The 21,816-nt window shown below is 43.8% G+C and overlaps 1 protein-coding gene across 2 annotated transcripts in view; it reads left to right on the top strand.

The window, feature by feature from the left end:
- The first annotated feature begins 797 nt into the window (after window positions 1–797).
- LOC103182849 (methylthioadenosine phosphorylase) overlaps window positions 798–21,816 on the top strand; it is a 77,536-nt gene continuing 56,517 nt past the window's right edge. The window contains exon 1 of one of the 2 annotated variants that reach the window (XM_007900007.2): window positions 798–873. In XM_007900007.2, the coding sequence (XP_007898198.1) occupies window positions 859–873 (15 nt within the window). In that variant the 5' untranslated portion in view covers window positions 798–858. Of the gene's footprint in view, window positions 874–13,957; window positions 14,086–21,816 lie in introns of those variants that run through there. The other variant, XM_042345182.1, reaches the window with a different exon arrangement.

The raw sequence follows: 21,816 nt of genomic DNA, 5'->3' as shown, positions 1-21,816 counted from the left end.
ATTGTGGAAGCGGAGCCGACAACAATAATGCTAATACGGTTAAGCTGCCGACGCTGAAATTGTGCAGTACAATGAGCAGCTGCAGACTTTTTTTAATTGAAAGTATTCCTTGCATTTGATACAGCACTTACTACATCAAAATAACTTTTGGAGTCCTGTAGCTCTCAGTGGTTAGAGCACTCGCTTTGTAAGTGAGAGACCTGAGTTCAATTCCAGGCAGAGGGCGAAACCTTGGGCAAGTTTCCTTACTCCACACAGAGCCTTATAATAATCCCTCCAAAACCAATAATAAATTGGTCATTTTCAATCTACGACTGTTTGTGGGACATTGCTGTGCGCAATTGGCTGCCGCGTTCGCCCACAAATATAGTCAATCCACTTTACAGTGTGTTCTGTGAAGCGCTGTGGGACGTCCTCCCGACGTGAAAAGCGCTATATCAAATGCAAAGATAATTATTATTATTATTATTATTATTATCTCAAAGTACTTATCGGTTTCCTGGGAAATGTAGTGACTATTTAAATTTAGAGGTGAAGTACGGCAGGCGATTTGTGCCCAGTGAGGGGTGGGCTGTGCGCGCTGTGGTACTTTCCCAGACTCGGTCCGCAATTGCCTCCGAAACTGAAAAAAAGGCGTTCGGGTTTTATTTTGTTTCACTTTTTTAGTTTTGTTCTGAAGGGGGGAACCACAGCACACAACACACCCCTCTGCTGCTCACTCACTCACTCACCAGTCAGTCAGTCAGTGTCAGTCAGTCCCCCCCTCCCCCTCCCCTCCCACTCCCGCCTGAGCTGCTGATTCGGCAGCTCTCGGGGTGCAGGACACGCCTCGAGTCAGGAGGCGGCGCGCAGAGGAAGATGGTGCAGGTGAAGGTGAGCGCGGGGCCCGGGCTGTGGGGGTGAGGGGGTGAGGGGGAGGGGGGAGGGGGGGGGGTGAGCAGCCGCTGCCCCTGTGCTGTGCTGTGCTGTGTGTGGGGGGGGGGGGGGAGGGGGCGGGGCCGCTCGCGCTGTCCCCTCTGTGTTTGGCACGTGGTGCCGCCGCCGCCGCCGCCGCAACCTAACTTGAACGAGCGGTTGTCCCGCCTCCTCCTCCTCCCGCTCACCCATCCACCCACCCACCGCGGGCAGTTCTGATTGGTCCCCCTCACCACCACCCCCCTCCCCCGCCTCCGGGTGCGGCGGTCCTGATTGGTGGCTGTCGGTGTCACTCGCAGCAGGTTTGGTTGGCGAGGAGGTCAGCCCTGATGGGGTTGATTGTGTGTCACGGGCGAAGGGGCGCTTCAGTGTCTGAGGGAGAGGGGGAGAGGAGGGGAGAGAGAGAGGGGAGAGGGGAGAGAAGAGAGGGAGAGGGAGTGATGGAGGGAGAGGGGAGGGAGAGGGGGAGGGAGGGAGAGAGAAGAGGGAGAGAGGGAGAGTGAGGGAGGGGAGAGGGAGGGAGAGGGAGGGGGAGAGGGAGAGAGAGAGGGGAGAGGGGAGAGAGGGAGAGAGGAGGGGGAGAGAGAGGAGAGAGAGAGGGGAGAGAGAGGAGAGAGGGAGAGAGAGGGGAGAGGGAGAGAGAGAGAGGGGAGAGAGAGGAGGGAGAGGAGGGGAGAGAGAGGGAGAGAGAGGGGAGAGAGGGAGAGGGGAGAGGGGAGAGGAGAGAGAGAGGGGGAGAGAGAGGGAGAGGGAGAGAGAGGGGAGAGGGAGGGAGAGTGAGGGAGGGAGGGGGAGAGGGAGGGAGAGAGAGAGGGGAGAGGGAGAGAAGAGAGAGAGGGGGAGGGAGAGAGAGAGGGAGTGAGAGGGGGAGGGAGAGAGAAGAGGGAGGGAGGGAGAGTGAGGGAGAGGGAGGGAGAGAGAGAGGGGAGAGGGAGAGAAGAGAGAGAGGGGGAGGGAGAGAGAGAGGGAGTGAGAGGGGGAGGGAGGTGGAGAGGGAGGGAGAGAGAGGGAAGTGGAGAGAGGGAGGTGGAGAGGGAGTGAGGGAGAGGGGAGGGAGTGAGGAGAGAGAGGGGAGTGAGTGAGTGAGGATAAATACCGGCTGCACCACTGCTTTCGGTTCAGTAAAGGAGTCTTTCTGTTTCAGAAGCCATACACAAGGGAAGAGGGGGGCAGAGACAGAACAACACATGGCTAGTGCTTTTCTTCCCCCGCCCCCCCCAAAAAAAACATGTGTATACAATTAATGTATACAATACAATAATAATAATACTTGTGTTTGATATAGTGCCTTATACTGTCAAGGAGTTGACTATATTTGTGGGCGAAATGCAGTAGCCAATTGCGCGCAGCAATGTCCCACAAACAGTCGTGGATTAAAGTGACCCAATTTATTATTATTTGAAGGAATTATTACCCCCGAAAAAAGGATCCGCCAATTGACTAAGGAAACTTGAACCACATGTTGCTCTGCCGGGAATCGAACCCAGGTCTCACTTGCAAGGCAAGTGCTCTAACAACTAAGCCATAGCACTCCAGAGAAGATTTGTTGCCCCACTTTATATCCTCTACTCGTCCCAAGATCCTTGTCTTTACTTTCAAATGCTTCCACCACCGCCACCCACCCTGCCTCTGTCAGCTCCTGCAGCTGCTCAGCCAATTCTGGTCCCTGGTCCAATCTGTGTCACCATTGATAGGCAGTCTGGCCTTTTTTCTGGAACTTCATGCTAGAGTCCCACTGATTCACCAACATCCACCCCACTTTAATATAAGTAGTAGTGGATTCATGTTTCCCAGGTACGTAGACTGGAGGTGCTCCAGTAAGTTGCCCAATGAGTCATTTAGACATGAGCACTGACAGGATATCTGACTGGTACCCAAAGACACATGGCAATTGTAGTGCCAACTCCCCTCATCCAATGCCTTGGGATGTCCTCCCGATGTGGAAGGCACTATATAAATGTAATTTTGTTTTAAATCTTAGCTGCTTTGACAATCGTTTTGGTCAATCCATAATTCCCCCCTTTCAGCTCCCCCTTCCAAGCTACAAAACCAAAAACAATAATAAAAATTGGTCATTTTCAATCTACGACTGTTTGTGGGACATTGCTGTGTGCAATTGGCTGCCGCGTTCGCCCACAAATATACAGTCAATTCACATTACAATGTGTTCTGTGAAGCGCTTTGGGACGTCCTCACGATGTGAAAAGCGCTATATCAAATGCAAGGATTATTATTTTATTATTTAGGGTGCCCGGCCATCAGTGTAAAGAACGTTGGGACGCCCTAATGTGGAAAGTGCTATATCAATTTTTTTTGTCTACAGGACCAACTGCTGTACTTGAAAATGGTAGATTGAGACAATGCAGATTTATACAGTGCAATTAAAATGCACATGATAATAATAATAATCTTTGTATTTGGTATATGGTGCCTTATCATGTTCTTGGAAAATTTCTCAAAGTGCTTCACAACAATTTGCATTTATATAGCACCTTTCACATGGGTCAGTGTCATGGAGCACTTAAATAGCTGCATCGGGATCGCTGCAAGTGGAAGGCCAGAGGGAGAGAAGGTCCGAGTGTAAGAGGGCATTTGTGAGGGACTCAGGGAGGTGGGTGGTGGGGGATGTCCGTGGGCGGAAAAGAATAGTAGAGGGCTTGAAGGAGGTGAGGAGGATACGAGGGGAGAGGGAAATGAGGAAATAGTCAGAGATGACCTTGTTCGTCATGGACAGTTTGTAAATATCAAGGCTGTGGATAATAACGAGGTTGAGGGGATAGCCACGATTGGGGCCGAGTGAGTGTATGTGGAGGGTGAGGAGAGGAGGAGAGGAGGGCAGCAAAATCAGAGGAAATGGGGCAGGAGGAGTTTAGATGAAAGTTAAAATGGTCCATTATGAGCAGGCGTTCAGTGCAGAGACAGAAGGAAGAGAGGAGGAAGGAAATGAAAGAGCCAGGTGGTTTGGGGGCGTAGACCAGGAGGATTTTGAAGGAAAGAAAGGGGGGATGGTACAGAGCAAGGTGTACTCAAAGGAGGGGAAGGAGCCAGATGAATATGGAGACAGACCGAGAGAGGTTTGGGAGACGAGGACCAGCCCATCGTCTCATTGGTTGGGGCAGAGGTGGGGGTGGGGGGTGTTAGGGGTGGAAGGTGAAGAAAGAACATGAACCTACAAAGAAACAGTTACGTATAAGTACCACATTAGAGTATTATTACAAACTTTTTCCACAAGGTGGCGCAAAAATTCTGTCCCTAGTGAGCATTTAGACTGCAGTGATATTGAAAAAAAGTATATAATAATCATCACATTTGATAGAGGGCCTTATGTCATCAAGATGTCTAAAAGCGTTTCACAGAATCCACTGTGAATTATAAATGATAATAATAAACCTTGCATTTGATAAAGTGCCTCATCACATTTTCTAGAAGTCTCAAAGAGCTTCACAGAATATACTGTGAAGTGAATCGACTGTATTTTTGAGGGCGGAATGCAGCCGCCAATTATGCACATCAGTGTCCCACAAATAGTTGTGGATTAAGCGACCAAATTATTATTTTTTGAAGGAATTATTACCGCTGGAAAAGCGATCCACCTATTGACTAACAGAAGTGTGTGGAGTAAAGAAATTTGCCTAACGGTAATCCAACCCAGTTCCTCTCACTTGCGAGGTGATTGCTCTAACCACTGAGCTAATAATAATAATAATAATAATCCCTCCAAAACCAAAAACAATAATAAATTGGTCATTTTCAATCCACGACTGTTTGTGGGACATTGCTGTGCGCAATTGGCTGCCGCGTTCGCCCACAAATATACTGTCAATTCACTTTACAGTGTGTTCTGTGAAGCGCTTTGGGACGTCCTCCCGACGTGAAAAGCGCTATATCAAATGCAAGGATTATTATTATTAAAGAACTCCACAATTGTAATTGTAATGACGGTGTATTCTGTAGGTGTACACAACAGCTAATCAGCCGACTATAATGTTATAAACATCCATGAAGTGAATGACCAATTTTATCTGGGGGATTGTGGGTCAGAACACCAAGAAAAATTCCCCTCTGGATTCCAGAATATAATAATAATTCTTGTATTTGATAGAGTGCCTTAGCACGTCGTAAAGACATCTCAAAATGCTTCACAGGATATATTGCAAAAGGTAGTGAATGTATTTGTAAGCAAAAGCAGCAGCACAGCAATGTCTCACAAACAGCCAACAAGTGAATTTTATCTGAGATATTGTTGACCAGAACACCAGGAGAAACTACCTTCTCTTTTTGAATAGTGTCTTGTAATCTTTAACATCCTCATGAACAGGCAGACAAGATTTTGGTTTAACATTTCATCCGAAGGATGGCACATCCAACAATGCAACACATCCTTAGCACTGCATTGCAGAGTCAGCCTAGACTGATTTCTAAGTCCCGATGTTGGTCGTGAACCCACAGCCATCGTTTCAGAAAGTACTACCAACCGAGCCAACATGACACCGAGACAGCCAAAGGTAGTGCAACTGAGCTAACAGGCCAGAGGGCAACTAAAGATAAGCTAGCAATTGGAAAGGTTAGCGCAAAAAATTATAGATACCGTGGCGAGGAATGGAAAGTTATGGAGACCAAGCAACTTTCGTCTCCCTCCCAACTTTCTGCCTTCCCTCACCCCTACACCACCCCTCCCCCATGCTCGGGCCCTGACATCTGACTGTTCAGCACTTAGAGATGTCCTCCCGATGTGAAAGGCGTTCTATAAATGTAATTTTGTTGTTGTTGTTTAAGGAGAAGAGGGGAGCAAAACCAGAGGAGATGGGGCAAGTGGAATTTAGGTGAAGGTTAAAATTGTCCATTGTGAGCAGGCGTTCAGTGCAGAGACAGAAGGAAGAGAGGAGGAAGGAAATGAAAGAGCCAGGTGGTTTGGGGGCGTAGACCAGGAGGATTTTGAAGGAAAGAAAGGGGGGATGGTACAGAGCAAGGTGTACTCAAAGGAGGGGAAGGAGCCAGATGAATATGGAGACAGACCAAGAGAGGTTTGGGAGACGAGGATCAGCCCATCGTCTCATTGGTTGGGGCAGAGGTGGGGGTGGGGGGCGTTAAGGGTGGAAGGTGAAGAAAGAACATGAACCTACAAAGAAACAGTTACGTATAAGTACCACATTAGAGTATCGTTATTACAAACTTTTTCCACAAGAAGCCACAAAAGTTCTGTCCCTAGTGAGCATTTACACTGCAATGTGCATTGAAAAAAGTATATAATAATCATCGCATTTGATAGAGGGCCTTATGTCATCAAGATGTCTAAAAGTGTTTCACAGAATCCACTGTGAAAAATAATTAATAATAATAATAAATCATCACATTTGACATAGTCGTCAAGATGTCTAAAAGTATTCCACAGATTACAGATTGTGTATGAAACGTAGCAATGTTGGATTGGAGACTTGATGGGACTTCAGGACTATGGGAAGCAAATGTTGATGACGATGACGATAGTTATTTGTATCCAATAGACTCCAGAGAAAAAATGGTACCAAGAAAGTGGAATGCAGCTTTAATAGGAATGTGTTAGCCTAGCTCAGGTATTAGGACGTTTGCCTCTAGTTCTAAGCCGCTTTTGAGACTGTGGATCATTCAATCCTCCTCCACCGCCTCTCCTTCCACCTCAACCTCCAAAGTTCTATCCTTGACCGTTTCAGGTCCTACCTTTCACACCACCTCCACTTTGCCTCAGCTAACTGCTTCTCCTCCAGCCCCCGCACCGTCTCTGTCCTCGGTCCCCTCCTCTTCACCCTCTACATGCTCCCCCTTGGTGACATCATCCGCAGACAAGGGGTAAATTTCCCCATGTATGCAGATGCCATCCAACTCTACCTCTCTGCCTCCACCCTCAACTCCAGGACTTCTGGTGTCCTAACCGACTGCCTGTCTGACATCAAGTCCTGGACGAGGGACAACTTTCTCCAACTGAACGTCAGCAAGACCGAGGCCCTCCTGATTGGCTCGCGCCAGCGCCTCCGCACCTTGGGCGCTGGCAGCATCAGCCTCCACGCTGCACACTCAACCTCACGAAGCCAGTCAGGAACCTGGTGTCTTGTTTGACCCTGAACCGTCCTTTCTCCCCCACATCCGCGCCATGACCGGCACTACCTACCACCACCTCCTCAACATTGCCAGTCTCCGCCACTGCCTCACCCCTCAGGCTGCTGAAACCCTCACCCACCCACGTCACATCAAGGCTCGGTTATGGAAATTCCCTCCTCATCGGCCTTCCCAACTCTTCCCTTCACAAGCTGCAGATCATCTAAAACTCTGCAGCTCGTGTACTTTCGCGCACTAGGCTCCATGACCCCATCACTCCCACCCTCCACTGGCTCCCCATCCCCCAGAGGATCAAATTCTAAATCATCGTCCTCACTTTCAAGGCCATCCATGGCCTTGCCCCCTCCTACCTCTCTGACCTGCTGACTCCCTACCAACCTGCCCGCTCCCTCCATTCATCAGGCTCCAGCCTGCACCATGATTCCCACCCAACCCGCCCTACCATCGGTGGCCGGGTTTTCAGCCTCTCTGCCCCCACACTCTGGAACTCCATCCCATAGTCCCTTCACCTCGCTTCCTCCCTTGCCTCCTTCAAGGCCGGTCTCAAGCCCCTCCTCTTCAATTGTGCCTTTGGTCGCCCTCCCATCTCTCTGCCTTCCCTCACCGCTACCCCACCCCTCCACATGCTTGGGCCCCGACATCTGACTGTCCAGCGCCTTGGAATGTTCTCCCGACATGAAAGGCGCTCTATAAATCTAATTTTGTTGTTGTTGTTGTTGATGGGTTCAAGCCCTATGTCAGGATTTGAACTTGTAGTCTAGGTTGCCATGCTGGTGCTATACTGGGTGACTGCTCATTGAATGCTTGATGACTTCCTTTGAACAGTATGTAAAATGTAAGAAATTGTTTGCCTGTTTGGGTGATGTTAACGCTCCCAAGAAAAGATCAGGGAATTCCCAGACTTTATCCCTTTGGATAGTAATAACTCATGAAGCACTTGGAGACGTTTCAAATGCTGTAAGATGCAATACAAATGCAAATCCTTTATGTTCTTTATTCAACTTAAAAAATAAGCAGTGAATTTTGATTAAGCATTGAGGTAGTAGTGAATTAATATATTTATGTATTGAACACCACAGCAACCTACACTTATTGCACAGTATTGACCAAACATTGTACCATGCATTCCACAATTATATTTTGTATTGACTGTTATTTCTTTGTAAAAGCCACAAGGTGATGGAGTATTTTCAGTTTATTCATTTAGAAATTTGTGTAAACCACAAAAGGGAAATGTTCTTATTCACTGAAGCTTTGAGCATAAATTTATCCTCAACACTTATTGTCAAAGTATTGCTCTAGAGCGAGAGACAATTGGGAACCTTTTATGCTGTTGAAAACTGTTACAGGACGGTTGAGCTGGGATGAAGTTTCTAAGAGGCTGTGAACCAGAAAAAATGTAGTGGGAAAGAGTTTCTGAATTTGAAGCCAAATTAATGAAGTTTTTGAGATTTGTTTCATTGGTTGAATGCCAGAAGTGAAATGGCCGCAGAGTCATATCAATAGGTTTGTGTGGTTACATGAGACTGAACTGGGGGTACTGAGATGGGGATTCCGATTGATCTCAGCTTTGCATAGGTTGGGAGGATGGGAGACAATGTGCTACCATTTTTACTGTTCATTGCTATCCAGTGAATTCTGCTGGCAATATATAGATAAGATAATGGAATTGGGTTTGACTTTGATGCTCTTGAAAAATCTGATAGTCGATAGTCACTGAGTAGATTTATCCATGAACAATGGCTACTTGAGGGATAGAACAAAAGATTTTGAGTGCTTGTGAAACCATACCCAGTAACTCAGCACAACCTATGAAAGGCCCTTCAATGGCAGTGGATGAAGTATTGCGGTTTGTAGTTTTGATTGAGTAAACTAGAGAGTTCTCTTCACCAATCTGCACCAAATATTAAGTCTGAACTTATCTTCCCCAAAGAGTAGTTCAGCTTTCAAATTTGATGCAGATTGGTTGCTGTGTTTGCCTTTAGAACAACATTCACTTTGATTCTTTATCAATATTGTTTTGTAAAGGGCTTCAAGAATACTTTTTTATGTCAAAGCCAGTATATAAATTTCAAGTTATTATGTGAATTAACCACTGGGAAAAATCCAACTTTGAATGTGTTGGTGATTTGACTGATTTGCTTTTTGCAGCTGAGAGATTCTTGATTGGCCACTTGGGGGTGTGGAAGAGCGGCTCAGTGAGAGGACTGTGAATTTTCCCGCAGTCTCCCACAAGATTGGTTTGGATGAAGTCGGTCGGCCCTTTAGCCCATCTAATCGCAACCATCCATTGTACACACTCTATCGTTCTCCCATCACAATTTCAAGCTGCTTTTTAAATGAAGGAAGTGTCCTGGCCTCAACCACTCTAGGAGCCTCCCTTAGTATCTCCCCACAATAACGTATCTCATGGGATCCAACCCTGGGTCTCAGTGCTGCATTGCACTGCCACTGGTCCTGTGTTGAACTGCACCGTGATGCTGAGATCAGATATGAATCCATTTTTTTTAAACCAATTATTTCTGTTTAGAATACAATGGTAATCTAGGTTTCCGCCCATGATCGGAATAGCAGAGAAATTATGGGAAAAGTGCGTATGAACATGGAGTGAAATATTATAGTTCTGTCAGTGTCAATAGTTACAGGCAGTTGTGAAGTAGTTCTATGTCAATACTTGATCAATTTGCATATTTAAAGGATGTGTGCCTTCCCGTCCACTCCTGCAGCATCGTGCTCGCCGTTGATCCGGGTTTTTATCTGGACGGTCCTCCATTTTCCAATGGTATTAACGGCCGCCATTTTCTCGAGCATTGTTCTAGAAAAGGGATAATCTGAGGACACAGATTATTATTTCTGGCCACACGGTGGCGTTAGATGCCAGTTACAGCATCGCAGAGTTAACGATGACAAACCGTTTCCTTTTTTTTATTTAAAAATTTGGCAATAGAACAATCTCCTCGTTACGATTATAAATCTTAAGGGACATGGAATTCCATAAATCCATCTCTGGCTCTATGTCAGATACAAGGAATATTATTATTATCTCAATGAAACAAATAAACTCGACTGAAAAGATGAAGTGTAAACATTTTCCTTGTATTTTTTAAAATATATACATGCACACAAACACACACACACATACACACACATACATACATACATACACACACACACACACACATACAAGCACATTTCCTCCCACCGAGAGGAAAGATGCAATTAAGCTTTTTTCCTGGGATCCAGCTTTTGACGAGCATTGAAGATGGGAATGTAAGGTGCGTTGGTGCGAGGCGATCGTTGCTCACCCATGCAGCTGTTGGTTTCAGTTTCAAAGGTGGCCATGCAAACTGCCGTGTCGGGGTACTTTATACAACCAATTTTTCTTTCAGCCCCATTTGTTAAAGCATACACTTCAGCTCTTATTTTCCTTTTTTTTCCCCCCCATCTATTGGCGAAGGTAATAATCCCGACTCAAAAACAAATCTGGTCACTCAATCCACGACTTTGTGGGACACTGCTGTGCGCAATTTGCTGCAGCATTTTGCCAACAAAATACACTTCAATTCACTTTACAATATATTCTGTGAAGCGCTTTGAGACATCTCAATGACATGATAAGGGGCTATGTAAAATGAGAGGCTTTCTTTCTCTGACACGAGTCATTCCCACCTGTGGCCAAAATTTTATTTTCAGCGATTTGGCTTTTAAATAATTTGTTTTTTTCACAAAAGTGCAATAATCCACTGTGCAGTGCTTACACTGGACAATCTATCTGAATCCCCAGAGATCACTGGTCAAAAGGTTCAGACCACATGAACTTGGATCTTCTTACAAAGGTCTGCACTCCCAAGAAAAACGCACATTTATAATAAATGGTGATCCAGCTAACAAGTTCTATTCAAGGCATATGCCAGTGGGAGAAAATTGAGGTTATTCATTTTAAGAGGAGCCTTTTTGCTGCAGAGTTATTTATTGCAAGGGGTGAGTGTGGGTGGTAGTAATGGGAGAGGGATGTTCAGAGACTTGTACTGTATTGCTGAAACAAGTTTTGCGTTGAGAAAACAGCTATTTGAAAGGCTGTTCATATGGCAACTTTGGAAATCAGCACTAGAAATACTATTTCTGAAAGAGGCCTGATGAATGTACTTGCAGGTACAAATGATTCAATCAATCTCATGTGAATTTCCTCTCCCCCCCACACTCCTTTGCCCTGATTACTCCCCCTTTCTCAACCACTATCTTCCAGATGAAGCCGATCACCTGCTGCCTTGACCCACTCTCCACCCATTTTCTGGTCATCCAGCACCCGCTCCTTCCCGCTGCTATCCGACACAGTCAACCAGTTGTTCTCCTCAGGTTCTGTTCCTCTCCTCCCTAAAACCGCTGTCATCACTCCCCTCAAAAAAAACACTCTTGACCCCTCCAACTTCACAAATTACCATCCCATTTCCAACATGCCCTTCCTTGCCGAAGCTCTGGAACGCATTGTTGCTAACCAGCTTTGCTCTCACTTCTCCCTCCACTCCCTCCTCGAGCCTCTCCAGTCTGTTTTACGCACAGCACAAAGACAGCGCTTGTAAAGGTGACAAATGACATCCTCTCTATCTGTGACCAGGGCTCCCTCTGTCTGCCTCCTCATCCTCCTGAACCACTCTGCCGTATTCGACACAGTCGACCACGCCATCCTCCTCCACTGCCTCTCCTCTCTTATCCACCTTAGTGGGACCACACTGGTCTGGTTCGAGTCCTACTTAACCAACCGCCTTCACTTTATCTCTTCAAACAGCCACTATGCCCCGAAACTCTGGAACACTCTTCCTGTATTTCTCCGCCATGCCCCTTCCTTCCCAATCTTCAAGTCATGCCTGGAGAGCTTCCTTTTCAACTGTGTCTACAGTCACCTCACCCTCTTGACTCGGCATCGTGCTTTGCCGCTGTCAAGCACTCTGGGATGTTACCCTGTGTGAGGGGCACTACACAAATGCAAGTAGTTGTTAAAGTGAAAATTGAGGGATTCCTCTTGGTTCACTTTAATTGGAGCTGTTTGCCTTCACACAGAAGTGTCGAATAAGCAGGGTGTCCACAAAGATCTGTTATCTTTTTTTCTCTCTCTCTACAGTGTACTGATGAACAACTGAAACATGTGGAAGAATGATGATAATTGTATTTATAAGTATTTAATTGTGTTCAGTACAAGTAACTCTATTTAGACGTCCAGAGGATCGATGTGAGCGCCATCATTTACATGGCAGATAATAATCTATCGACATGTTCGGTACGACATCTTCCATAACGAGGCTTGTTTCAGCTCCTCCGTAGTCTCATATCGCTGTCTTGTAACAGGGGCGGGGAGGTTAAGAGTACTTTATGGATACCATGAATCTCTCCACTGTACACTCTTTCTGGATATTGTGACAATATCTTATGTGGAACAGGAGTATGGACTGATCGGTTTCCTGTTTCTATAATAATTTACATATTTTGAGGCTACCTCAAAGCGCTGCACAGGATTCACTGTAGTGTCGTGACTATTTTTTGTAGGTAACCAAGGCAGCGAATTGAACATTTGATGCAGTGCCTTTCATGCCAAGAGGATGTTTTGAAGCTTTTACGGGATTTACTATAAAATGGAGTGACTGTATTTTTGTCGGTGAATCTGGTAGGCAATAGGTGCTCAGCAATGTCTCTCGAACAGCCATGAAGTGAGTGACCAGTTTATATTTGGGGGATTGTTGACCAGGACACTGGGAGAAACCTCCTTCCTCTGTTTGAAAAGCACCATTGGATATTTAATACAAACCTGAACAGGCAGACAGCATATCAGTTTTATCATCTCATCCGAAGGACGGCACCTTGAACAATGCAGCACACCCCCAGCACTGCATTAGAATGTCAGCCTGGACTACATGAGTTCAAAATCCTGACGTGATCCCTGAACCCGCAATCTTTTGATTGGGAGGAGCGAGTGCCACCAACTGACCCAGACTGATGCACAAATCTGCACACAGCAATGTCCCCCACACAGCCATGAAGAAGCTGTTGGGTGAACAAATTGGCTATGTGAAGTCCTGTAGCTCAGTGGTTAGAGCACTTGCTTTGCAAGTGAGAGACCTGGGTTTGGTTCCCGGCAGGGTGAAACCTTGGGCAAGTTTCCTTACTCCAAATGCCTGATAATAATCCCTCAAAAAAAAGCAATAATAAATTAGTCATTTCAGTCCACAACTGTTTGTGGGACACTGCTGAGCGCAATTGGCTGCTGTATTTCGCCCACAAATATACAGTCAATTCACTTTACAGTCTATTCTGTGAAGCCTGTTGAGACGTCTGGAAGACGTGAAAAGCGCTATATCAAATGCAAGGATTATTATTATTATTTTTTCCTTCGCCTACAAATGCATAATCACTATACACGAAAGCAATTCCCCATGAGCATAGTTGAGCACACATGCACTTGTAACAAATTACATTTAGATAGTGCCATTCATACGGTCACATGTTTTGGCTGCTGAGGGCCTGATACCCGAATTGAGAAACCGCTGGCCGAGGAGACAATATTATATCCTGCTTGGCCAGTTACACCAGTCCTGTTGCCACGCAGAGTCTGAATTGCCAGTGACCATCTCCTGATTGGCTTGGAGCTTACAAGTTGCCTATATTTGCTCATCGGACATTGAAGTTGGAAATGGTTGGCGGGCCGGATGAAATCAGTTGGAGCCGGGGGTCGCACCATGACCTAGAGTAATGTGTCAAGAGCACTTGCTTTGCAAGTGAGAGACCTGGGTTTGATTCCCGGCAGGGTGAAATCTTGGGCAAGTTTCCTTACTCCAAATGCCTGATGCAGAAATGATGATGGACACTGAGTGGAGAGAGCAGGGATATATTTTTGAGGATTTCATACCTTCCTTCCTGATGCCTGTTGCCTGGGTTCATACAAGACGAAAGGTCAAATGGACAAGGACTCTCGTGTGCAGTGAACCTCCAAGGGTTGGCAGCTTCAGTTAAGGGATTGAATAAAATTTGGACAGAATATTTGCTGGTATGACCAGAGGAGAACATTGAACTTTGTGTGGAATGCAGGTACATGTTATCTTGCGTTCCCATTTTATCTGATTTAATGTGTTCTCCAGTCCATCGCACAATTACTTGTTAAACAATGGAAATTGTTTTGTGGAATACACCTGCAATACATGTACTGTGGAAGGAATCTGATGTGAAAAAATGTCGAGAATAAATAAGAGTGATGTTTGTAACACTGCTCCAAGGACATTCTGAACTCTTTAGAGCTTCTCAGGTACTGGTGCCAACCCAGCTGGCTGGAATCAATCCTTATTCTAATGAGTTTTGATTATTTATTTCTGAATACTGTTCTGCTGAGAGTAAAGTTCATGTTCAATTATTAAAAGCAGCATTATCTATTTAGCTATCAAATCTTCTGCATCCCTTGATTTTCACCTCACCCCTTCCCCCAACAGCACCTCCGCCAGTGCTCGGTGACCAGTTTGCTATGTTAAGCGCTTTGAGACATCCACCAGATGTGAAATGTGCAACATGTGGAATCCTGTAGCGTAGTAGAAAGCACTTTCTTCGCAAGCGAGAGGACCTGGGTTTGATTCCCTGGCGGGGCAAAACCTTAGGCAAGTTTCCTTACTCCACGTGCCTCTGTTTACCTAGTAGTACGTAGGAACCTGGTGGCTAGGCGATTGGCGAATTGTTATCCGGGGGTAATAATCCCTCAAAAATATTTGGTTACTCAATCCATGATTGTGAAAACTGTTATGTATAATTGGCTGCCATGTTTCGCCCACAAAATCACAGTCAATTCACTTTACAATATATTCTGTGAAGCGATTTGAGACATCTCAACGACGTGTTAAGGCGCCATATCAAATGCCATGATTATTATTATTATAAATGTAAATCATACTGTTTTGATCATCTTGTGTCATGCGCTGTTCCCCGGCTAACAGGATACACAAGCGTCTGACGGGCTTGGTTCTGATTTATAAGAGCTGTGTAGAGCAGGCTGGCCTTGATTGTACTAATAATAGTAATCCTTGAATTTGGTATAGTGCTTTTCACATTTTCTAGACGTCTCAAAGCGCTTCATAGAATAGAATATACTGTAAAGTGAATTGACTGTATATTTGTGGGTGAAACGAGGCAGCCAATTGCGCACAGCAGTGTCCACAAACAGTCATGGATTGAAGTGACCAAATTATTATTGGTTTTTTTCTTGAGGGATTATTATCAGGCGTTTGGAGTAAGGAAACTTGCCCAAGGTTTCGCCCTGCCAGGAATTGAATTCAGGTCTCGCTTGTGAGGTGAGTGCTTTAACCACTGAGCTACAGGACTGCGAGGTGTTTGCTTCCTGTCTGTAAACAAGCATCCCAAGTTTGTTCCATGGGTCCTCTGGTGACACGCCTGAGGTTCACAGTCCATTTTGAGTGTAACTCCGCTATCAAATAGACCTTTTAATCTGAAGCGAAGAGTGGAGGGTGTAAATTGTATTATATTGTTGGCATTGGAAGGGTACAGCAAAGGGCAGCTAGATTCATAGCTGGCACCTGAGTTACCAGCAGATGCTGTGGAATCTGCAAATGTTTGCTCTAAAGCACATCAAACTCAAGGGAAGATCTAATTGAAATAATCAAGATCCCAAAGAACACAGATAACTATAATAATAATCCTTGCATTTGATATAGCGCCTTCACAGAATATACTGTAACATGAATTGACTATATTTTGTGGGCAAAACTCAGCAGCCAATAACTATACCCTGATAATACATGATCATATCATGGTCAAAAGTGTAGAACAAGGGGACACCGGGTTACGGTTCCCTAGGCAATGGTTGTCCTCTGGTGTGGGGACATGCTTCAACAGGTCTCAGCCTGGTTCAGATAGCAGGACGCTTGCCTCTGAGTCAGTAGGTTGCTGTTCATATTGGGACTTTGAGCTCATCGTCTGAGTTGACGCTGTAGTGCAAAGCTGTGGGTGTACTATATTGTCAGTAGTCCCGGCCTTCAGATCAGACCATAATTGGAAATTCCTGTCAGGTGGACGTTAACAATCCCATGGCACTATTCGAAAAGATAAGGAAGTTTCTCCCAGTGTCCTGGACAACAATCCCCCAAATAAAATTGTTCACTCTGTGATTGTTTGTGGGATATTGCTGTGTGGATATTAGCTGCTGCATTTGCCTACAAATACATGGTCACTACACTTTACAGCATATCCTACTGTAAGGTCCTGGTTATGATCAAGGTTACTTTACATTCTCCTGACGTGGCAGGCACTATATGAAATGTAAGGATTATTATTAATACTCAATTAGCACTGTGGCACTACTGGTAATGCCTGCAGATCTTTGCATTGAAGGATAATAGTTGTGATGTAATCATGAAACTGGATTGTACATTATAATTCATTATAATTGCTTTTGCATTGAGAGTGTAACAGTCAGCCTACAGGGTAAAAGCTTTATAATCATGCCCCCCCCATTCCCCCAGCCCAGCTGTACGGTTCCACTGTTTCTTTGTTTATGTTTATTTTGAGCAGACTCAGGGGGTTATCAGTTTCCACCCATGCAGACTACTGCCATATAAATCAATAGTTATGCAACAGGATGACCTATTTACTGCTATAAACATTAATTCCTCCATTAACTAGAAAAGCTCACTAATAAGATTAGCAATTGGACTGAGGAATGTTGACCACATCTTCCAGTGTCCTGACCAACAATTACCCAAATAAAATTGGTCATTCACTTCTGACTGTTTGAGGGATATTACTACATGCAAGTAGGCTGTGCGTTCTGCCTACAAAATACTCAGTGATGACAGTAAATCTTGTAAAGGGCTTTTGAGATATCCTCCTGAAGTGAGAGGTGCTATATCAATTACAAGGATTCTTATGAGAATTCCAACGGTGTAAATATGTTAGATTCATGGGAGGGGTTCTATTTCATATTTTTTTTAAACTCTATCCTGATGGTGATTAAGATCTTAGGTAATGCCTGCAGATCTTTTCATTGAAGGATTAATGGTTGGGATCTAATGTTTGTTTATTGATGATTTGAAGTTGATTAACCCCAAAAAGTGGGCCGTACATTATAATTCATTATAATTGCTTATGCAGAGAGCTTAATAGTCAGTCTACATTGTATAAGCAGTATAATCATTATAACCGCCCCCGCCTCCTGGCTGTTCATGGAATAGAACCACTGTTTCCATTCTATGTGTTTATTTTGAGCAGACCTATTTAGAAATGTGGAAGGGAAGAAACCAACGGTGTAAACTTTTACCATTTCAGAATTTCCAGAGTTTGGCAAATTCATCTTGACTATGAAAAAGGTTTCCTGTGTTTAAGAAGTTGCCAATTTCTAAACAACAACAACAAGATTCAATTTATAGAGCGCCTTTCACGTTGGGAGGTCGTCCCAAGGCGCTGGACAGTTGGGTCAGGACCCGAACCATGGGGGGGAAATGGTCAGGGGGAGGGAAGGGAGGGAGCGAGGAGGGGGGAAATGGTCAGGGTGAGGGGAGGGAAGGGAGGGAGCGAGGAGGGGGTAGAGAGTCGAGAGGGGAGCTGAAGGCACGGTGAAAGAGAAAGGTCTTGAGACCGGCCTTGAAGGAGGAAAAGGAGGAGGCGGCGAAGGCACTGGGGGATGGAGTTCCAGAGCCTCGGGGCTGAGAGGCTGAAGGCCCGGCCACCGATGGTAGGGTGGTTGGGGCGGGGGATGTGGAGCAGACCGGAGCCAGAGGAACGGAGGGTACGGGCGGGTAGGTAGGGGTATAGTAGGTCGGAGAAATGGTACATAAATAGAGTAAATTTAAACCCAGGTGTAATTTTTCAGTATAGAATATGCCAGTGTGGAGAAAAGTAGAAAACAATATAATTTTCTTCCAAAAAGAAAGTTTGTTTGTGAATTTATTTTTTATTGGACATATATATTGGTCTGATTTAAAAAGAATAGCTGAGTCTGAACAAATGAGAGATTGCCTCATCGCTACTGAACTCAGACGTCTTATCTCTGTGCTGGTAAACAGTCCAGGTGATTCATGGATATCTGACAGTGAGTTGAGCTGTTGTAACTTAATAACTTCTAAAATAAGAAGTTGTTAACTTACAACGACTTTGGCTTCAATCTTAGAACAACTTCTAATAACAGCTTCAATCAGCTGTGCAACTCACATTTCAATAAGGATAATTCTTTAGGTCTGTCTTCATTGCTCAAACGTTCCCAGTCCATTCTGGATCCCTTTAACATTCCAGCACCCATTTACTCCTGCAACTCTAACTTTATTATTTTAATGTCCTTGCTCCATTGCACAAGGAATTTGATTCATCACATGTTAAGTCAATATTTTCAGCTTTTATTATGTTCACAATTGCTTGGGTTTGTGGTCATTCAGGGTTTAATCTGGTCATCTCTTTTCATGTTCATTACCGTTTAGATGATAAGATGACACTTATTAGTATGAAAACCAGCTACTTCAGATGCTTTGAATGACAGTCTGACCCATGTCAGAAGTAATTCACATGTTTTCTTTAATGCTCAATTGCTAGTTTAAAAATATATCCATTGCCTCTGATGTATTTCTTTCACATGTTGTGTCTGATATAGTGGTGTCACACGCTGTATATTGTATCTGATATATTGCTATGTCACATATGTTGCACAAATATTTTGACATTTATCATCCATTGTATTTTTGGGTGGTGGGGGGGGCGGGGGAGTGGGGAGAACAAGGTGGATGTTCAAATGTCACTGATGATTTGACATTCTGATGGTCTCGCATTACTGTTGACACTTTCAAGAAAAGCTTAGTTATTTGTTGCGAAGATTGCAAAAGAATTTAAAGTAGAGGTCTTTAAAATGTCTTTACAACAACAACTCGTACTTATGTAGCGCCCTCCACGCAGGGTAGCATCTCAGAGCCCTTTGCACAGAGGTTGGTCAACATATGTAGTTCTCTGTCAGAAACTGTTGTTGACACAGTGTCTGTAAATGTCTTACAAGTGAATTAGATAGTTGTTTGGACAAAAGGGATTATTAAAGGGTGTGGAGAGTGAGCAGGAGAATTGGAGTAACTCAATGTTGAGGAAGAACTCAGCACAGACTTGATGACCCGAACAGTGTGTTTCTGTGTTGTGGCATTCAATATGATTTTATGTCAATTAATACTAGACTGTTGGTTGCTATCCTGGATAGAAGGGTGTGCTGCAATGCTCCAGCGTGATTCATCTCTGTTATTGGTATTACGTGTTCAGATACCAGTCTGCCCACAATGGAATTTTAATAATCTGAAGTCTTTCAGCAGGTAGCAGACAGAGTATAGAGTATTGTATGCTTGCTCAGATTAATAGGTAACTTCTGTAGAATAATTATTGGGTCATCTGTCTAAATCCTGGCATCTTTAGCCAAAAACAATGTTTTAAATTTGCAGTCAGCGTATTCAAGCACAATGTGTAGTATGGCCATTTAGCACAACCACTTCTGTATCTCATCAATTTCATCTTGTATGTGAGATAGCTTGAGATTCTTATAAAAGACAATAATCCTTGCATTTGATACTGCAACTTAGCATGACATTGAGACGTCTCAAATCGCTGAGGATATACTGTAAAGTAGATTTGACTGTATTTTGTGGGTGAAACCTTTCATTGGTTTCTTAACTTGTGCATAAATGGCAGTGCAACCTTCAACCGAAAAAATATGTATTTGATTATTGCCATTGAGAATAAGTGATTTAACCAAAGTCAAGTCTTTGAGTATAGACAAAACTAGCTGCATTCAGTGTTTTGAAGCCACTTCTGCTACTGTATAGTATTGACCTGATGCTTACTACTGGCTTGGTTGAAAAAGCTATATATTTTATCATGGAATGGATATTTTAAAGGGGAATATCGTTTAGATGGGGTAGGCGTGGGGAGAGGAAGAACTTTCAATCTGAAGTACTTACAACAGGAACATATTTAATATTAACTCTTAGATGTGCCTTTGGTAAGAAGCACTATTTTTATTTGTGTGAGTCCAGGTGATGGTGATGTAAGTGAGGATTTATATACTTCCCATCCTTGATTGCTGATCCTGGTGCTGCTGAAATGTAGTTCAAAGCTTAGTAACTGGCAGGTTGGTTTTCAATACACAACTCTTGGGGACAATTGGCTCCTCATTAATTTGCATTTGTTTTCCGGTGTACAACAACAACAACATGATTGCATTTATACATGAAATGCATAGGATAGAGTAATGCAATGGATTAAAATATTACCTATTAATTCTTGGAACTGGATTTGGAGGGCATCAAATGGTAGTATAAAATTGTCTATTATAATAATCCTATAATAATAATCCTTGCATTTGATATAGCGCCTTATCACACCTTCAAGACATTTCAAAGTGCTTCACAGAATATATTTTAAAGTGAATTGACTGTATATTTTGTGGGTGCAACGCAGTATTGGCAGTAATTTGGCCATTGGGGCACAAAAATGTTTGTCACAGCAAATAGTGTTTCAAATTTCTTGTAAAAGAAATTTAGATTTGGATTGTCTTTCATATCAAAAATCCCAAATTATGATGTACTAGCTGTATATGTTACAGCTACGCTTGCAAACAGTTTCATTTAATCGGCCTTCTCTCTTTTGTCTGGCATTTTTATTTACCCTTGAAAGGCTTGATCTTCGCTTCTTAGGCATCTTTATCCCTTAAGATTAAGAAACTGTGCTATTGAACTTGTTAGCATCCCTTGTTCACATATTTGCACACATATCCTTTTGGGAGGACTCAGTGGGAAGACTCAGTAGGAGGATTCCTGGTTGAGAGGACTCTCCTTGGTGTCTCTATGTCAATTGGTTAGACAGACACACAGGCAGACATTTTATCTTTATTGATATAGATAGATATATCTCTCTAGAAGGGTGTGTCACCCCTGTTGCTACTTTGTTGCAGAATACTCTGCATACCTTTTGGGGGGCTTAATTAAAGCATTTTTTAATATAGTTTTTAATATAGCTCATTGACGATAGGAGATCCCTGATAAAAATATGCCCATGACACTCCCCAATGCAAGATCTTTCCGATGAGGTATAAATCATATCTCTACGTCAGTTGGTTATTGCAATCTTGGCGGACAGACACACAGAGAGACATTTGTCTTTATTAGTATAAATAGCTGTAAAATGTTAACAAAGTAAATGAGCAAAGAATATTATCAATTTACCATGAATTTGTATACATCCAGTTTTATGGAGGTAATCTGATATTCTGTTTTGTTCAATTCATTCATGGTATTGGGTAATACAGTTAAATATTGCCTTTTAAGTTATTGGAAGGTGTGGAGGATGTCAAATGAATAGCTGAGGTGGAAAAGTGTCAGCAGTACAAAATTGTCTCCTTTTGATATTTGACTGTCATGGTTGTTGTAGCAAATAGGCCTTTGACATGAATCCAGATCTCTGACAGGGAGATAACCAACCATGCAGATCTGTCTATAAAATAAACTGGCACTTCATACTTAAGTGTAAGGAATAAAATAATAATTGATCCATCCATTTGATATAGCTCCTTCCACATCAGGTGGATGTGTTAAAAAGCTTCACAGAATATACTGTAAAGTTCAATGATTGTATTCTGTAGATGAATGCAGAGGTCAATTTGCACACAGCGGTGACCCTCAATAATTGGATGAGATGGTGCCTGCCTTAAATGCTGAGCAAGCCTGGGAAAATTGTGGATAAAGTGGTGTTCCTTGACTGGGAAATTCTCCCGAGGTGAAAAGCGCCATACAAATGTAATTTGTT

The sequence above is a fragment of the Callorhinchus milii genome, unplaced genomic scaffold (genome assembly GCF_018977255.1).
Source record: "Callorhinchus milii isolate IMCB2004 unplaced genomic scaffold, IMCB_Cmil_1.0 Scaffold32, whole genome shotgun sequence".
NCBI classification, from domain to species: Eukaryota; Metazoa; Chordata; class Chondrichthyes; order Chimaeriformes; family Callorhinchidae; genus Callorhinchus; species Callorhinchus milii.
This window is presented reverse-complemented; position numbering and strand designations above follow the sequence as displayed.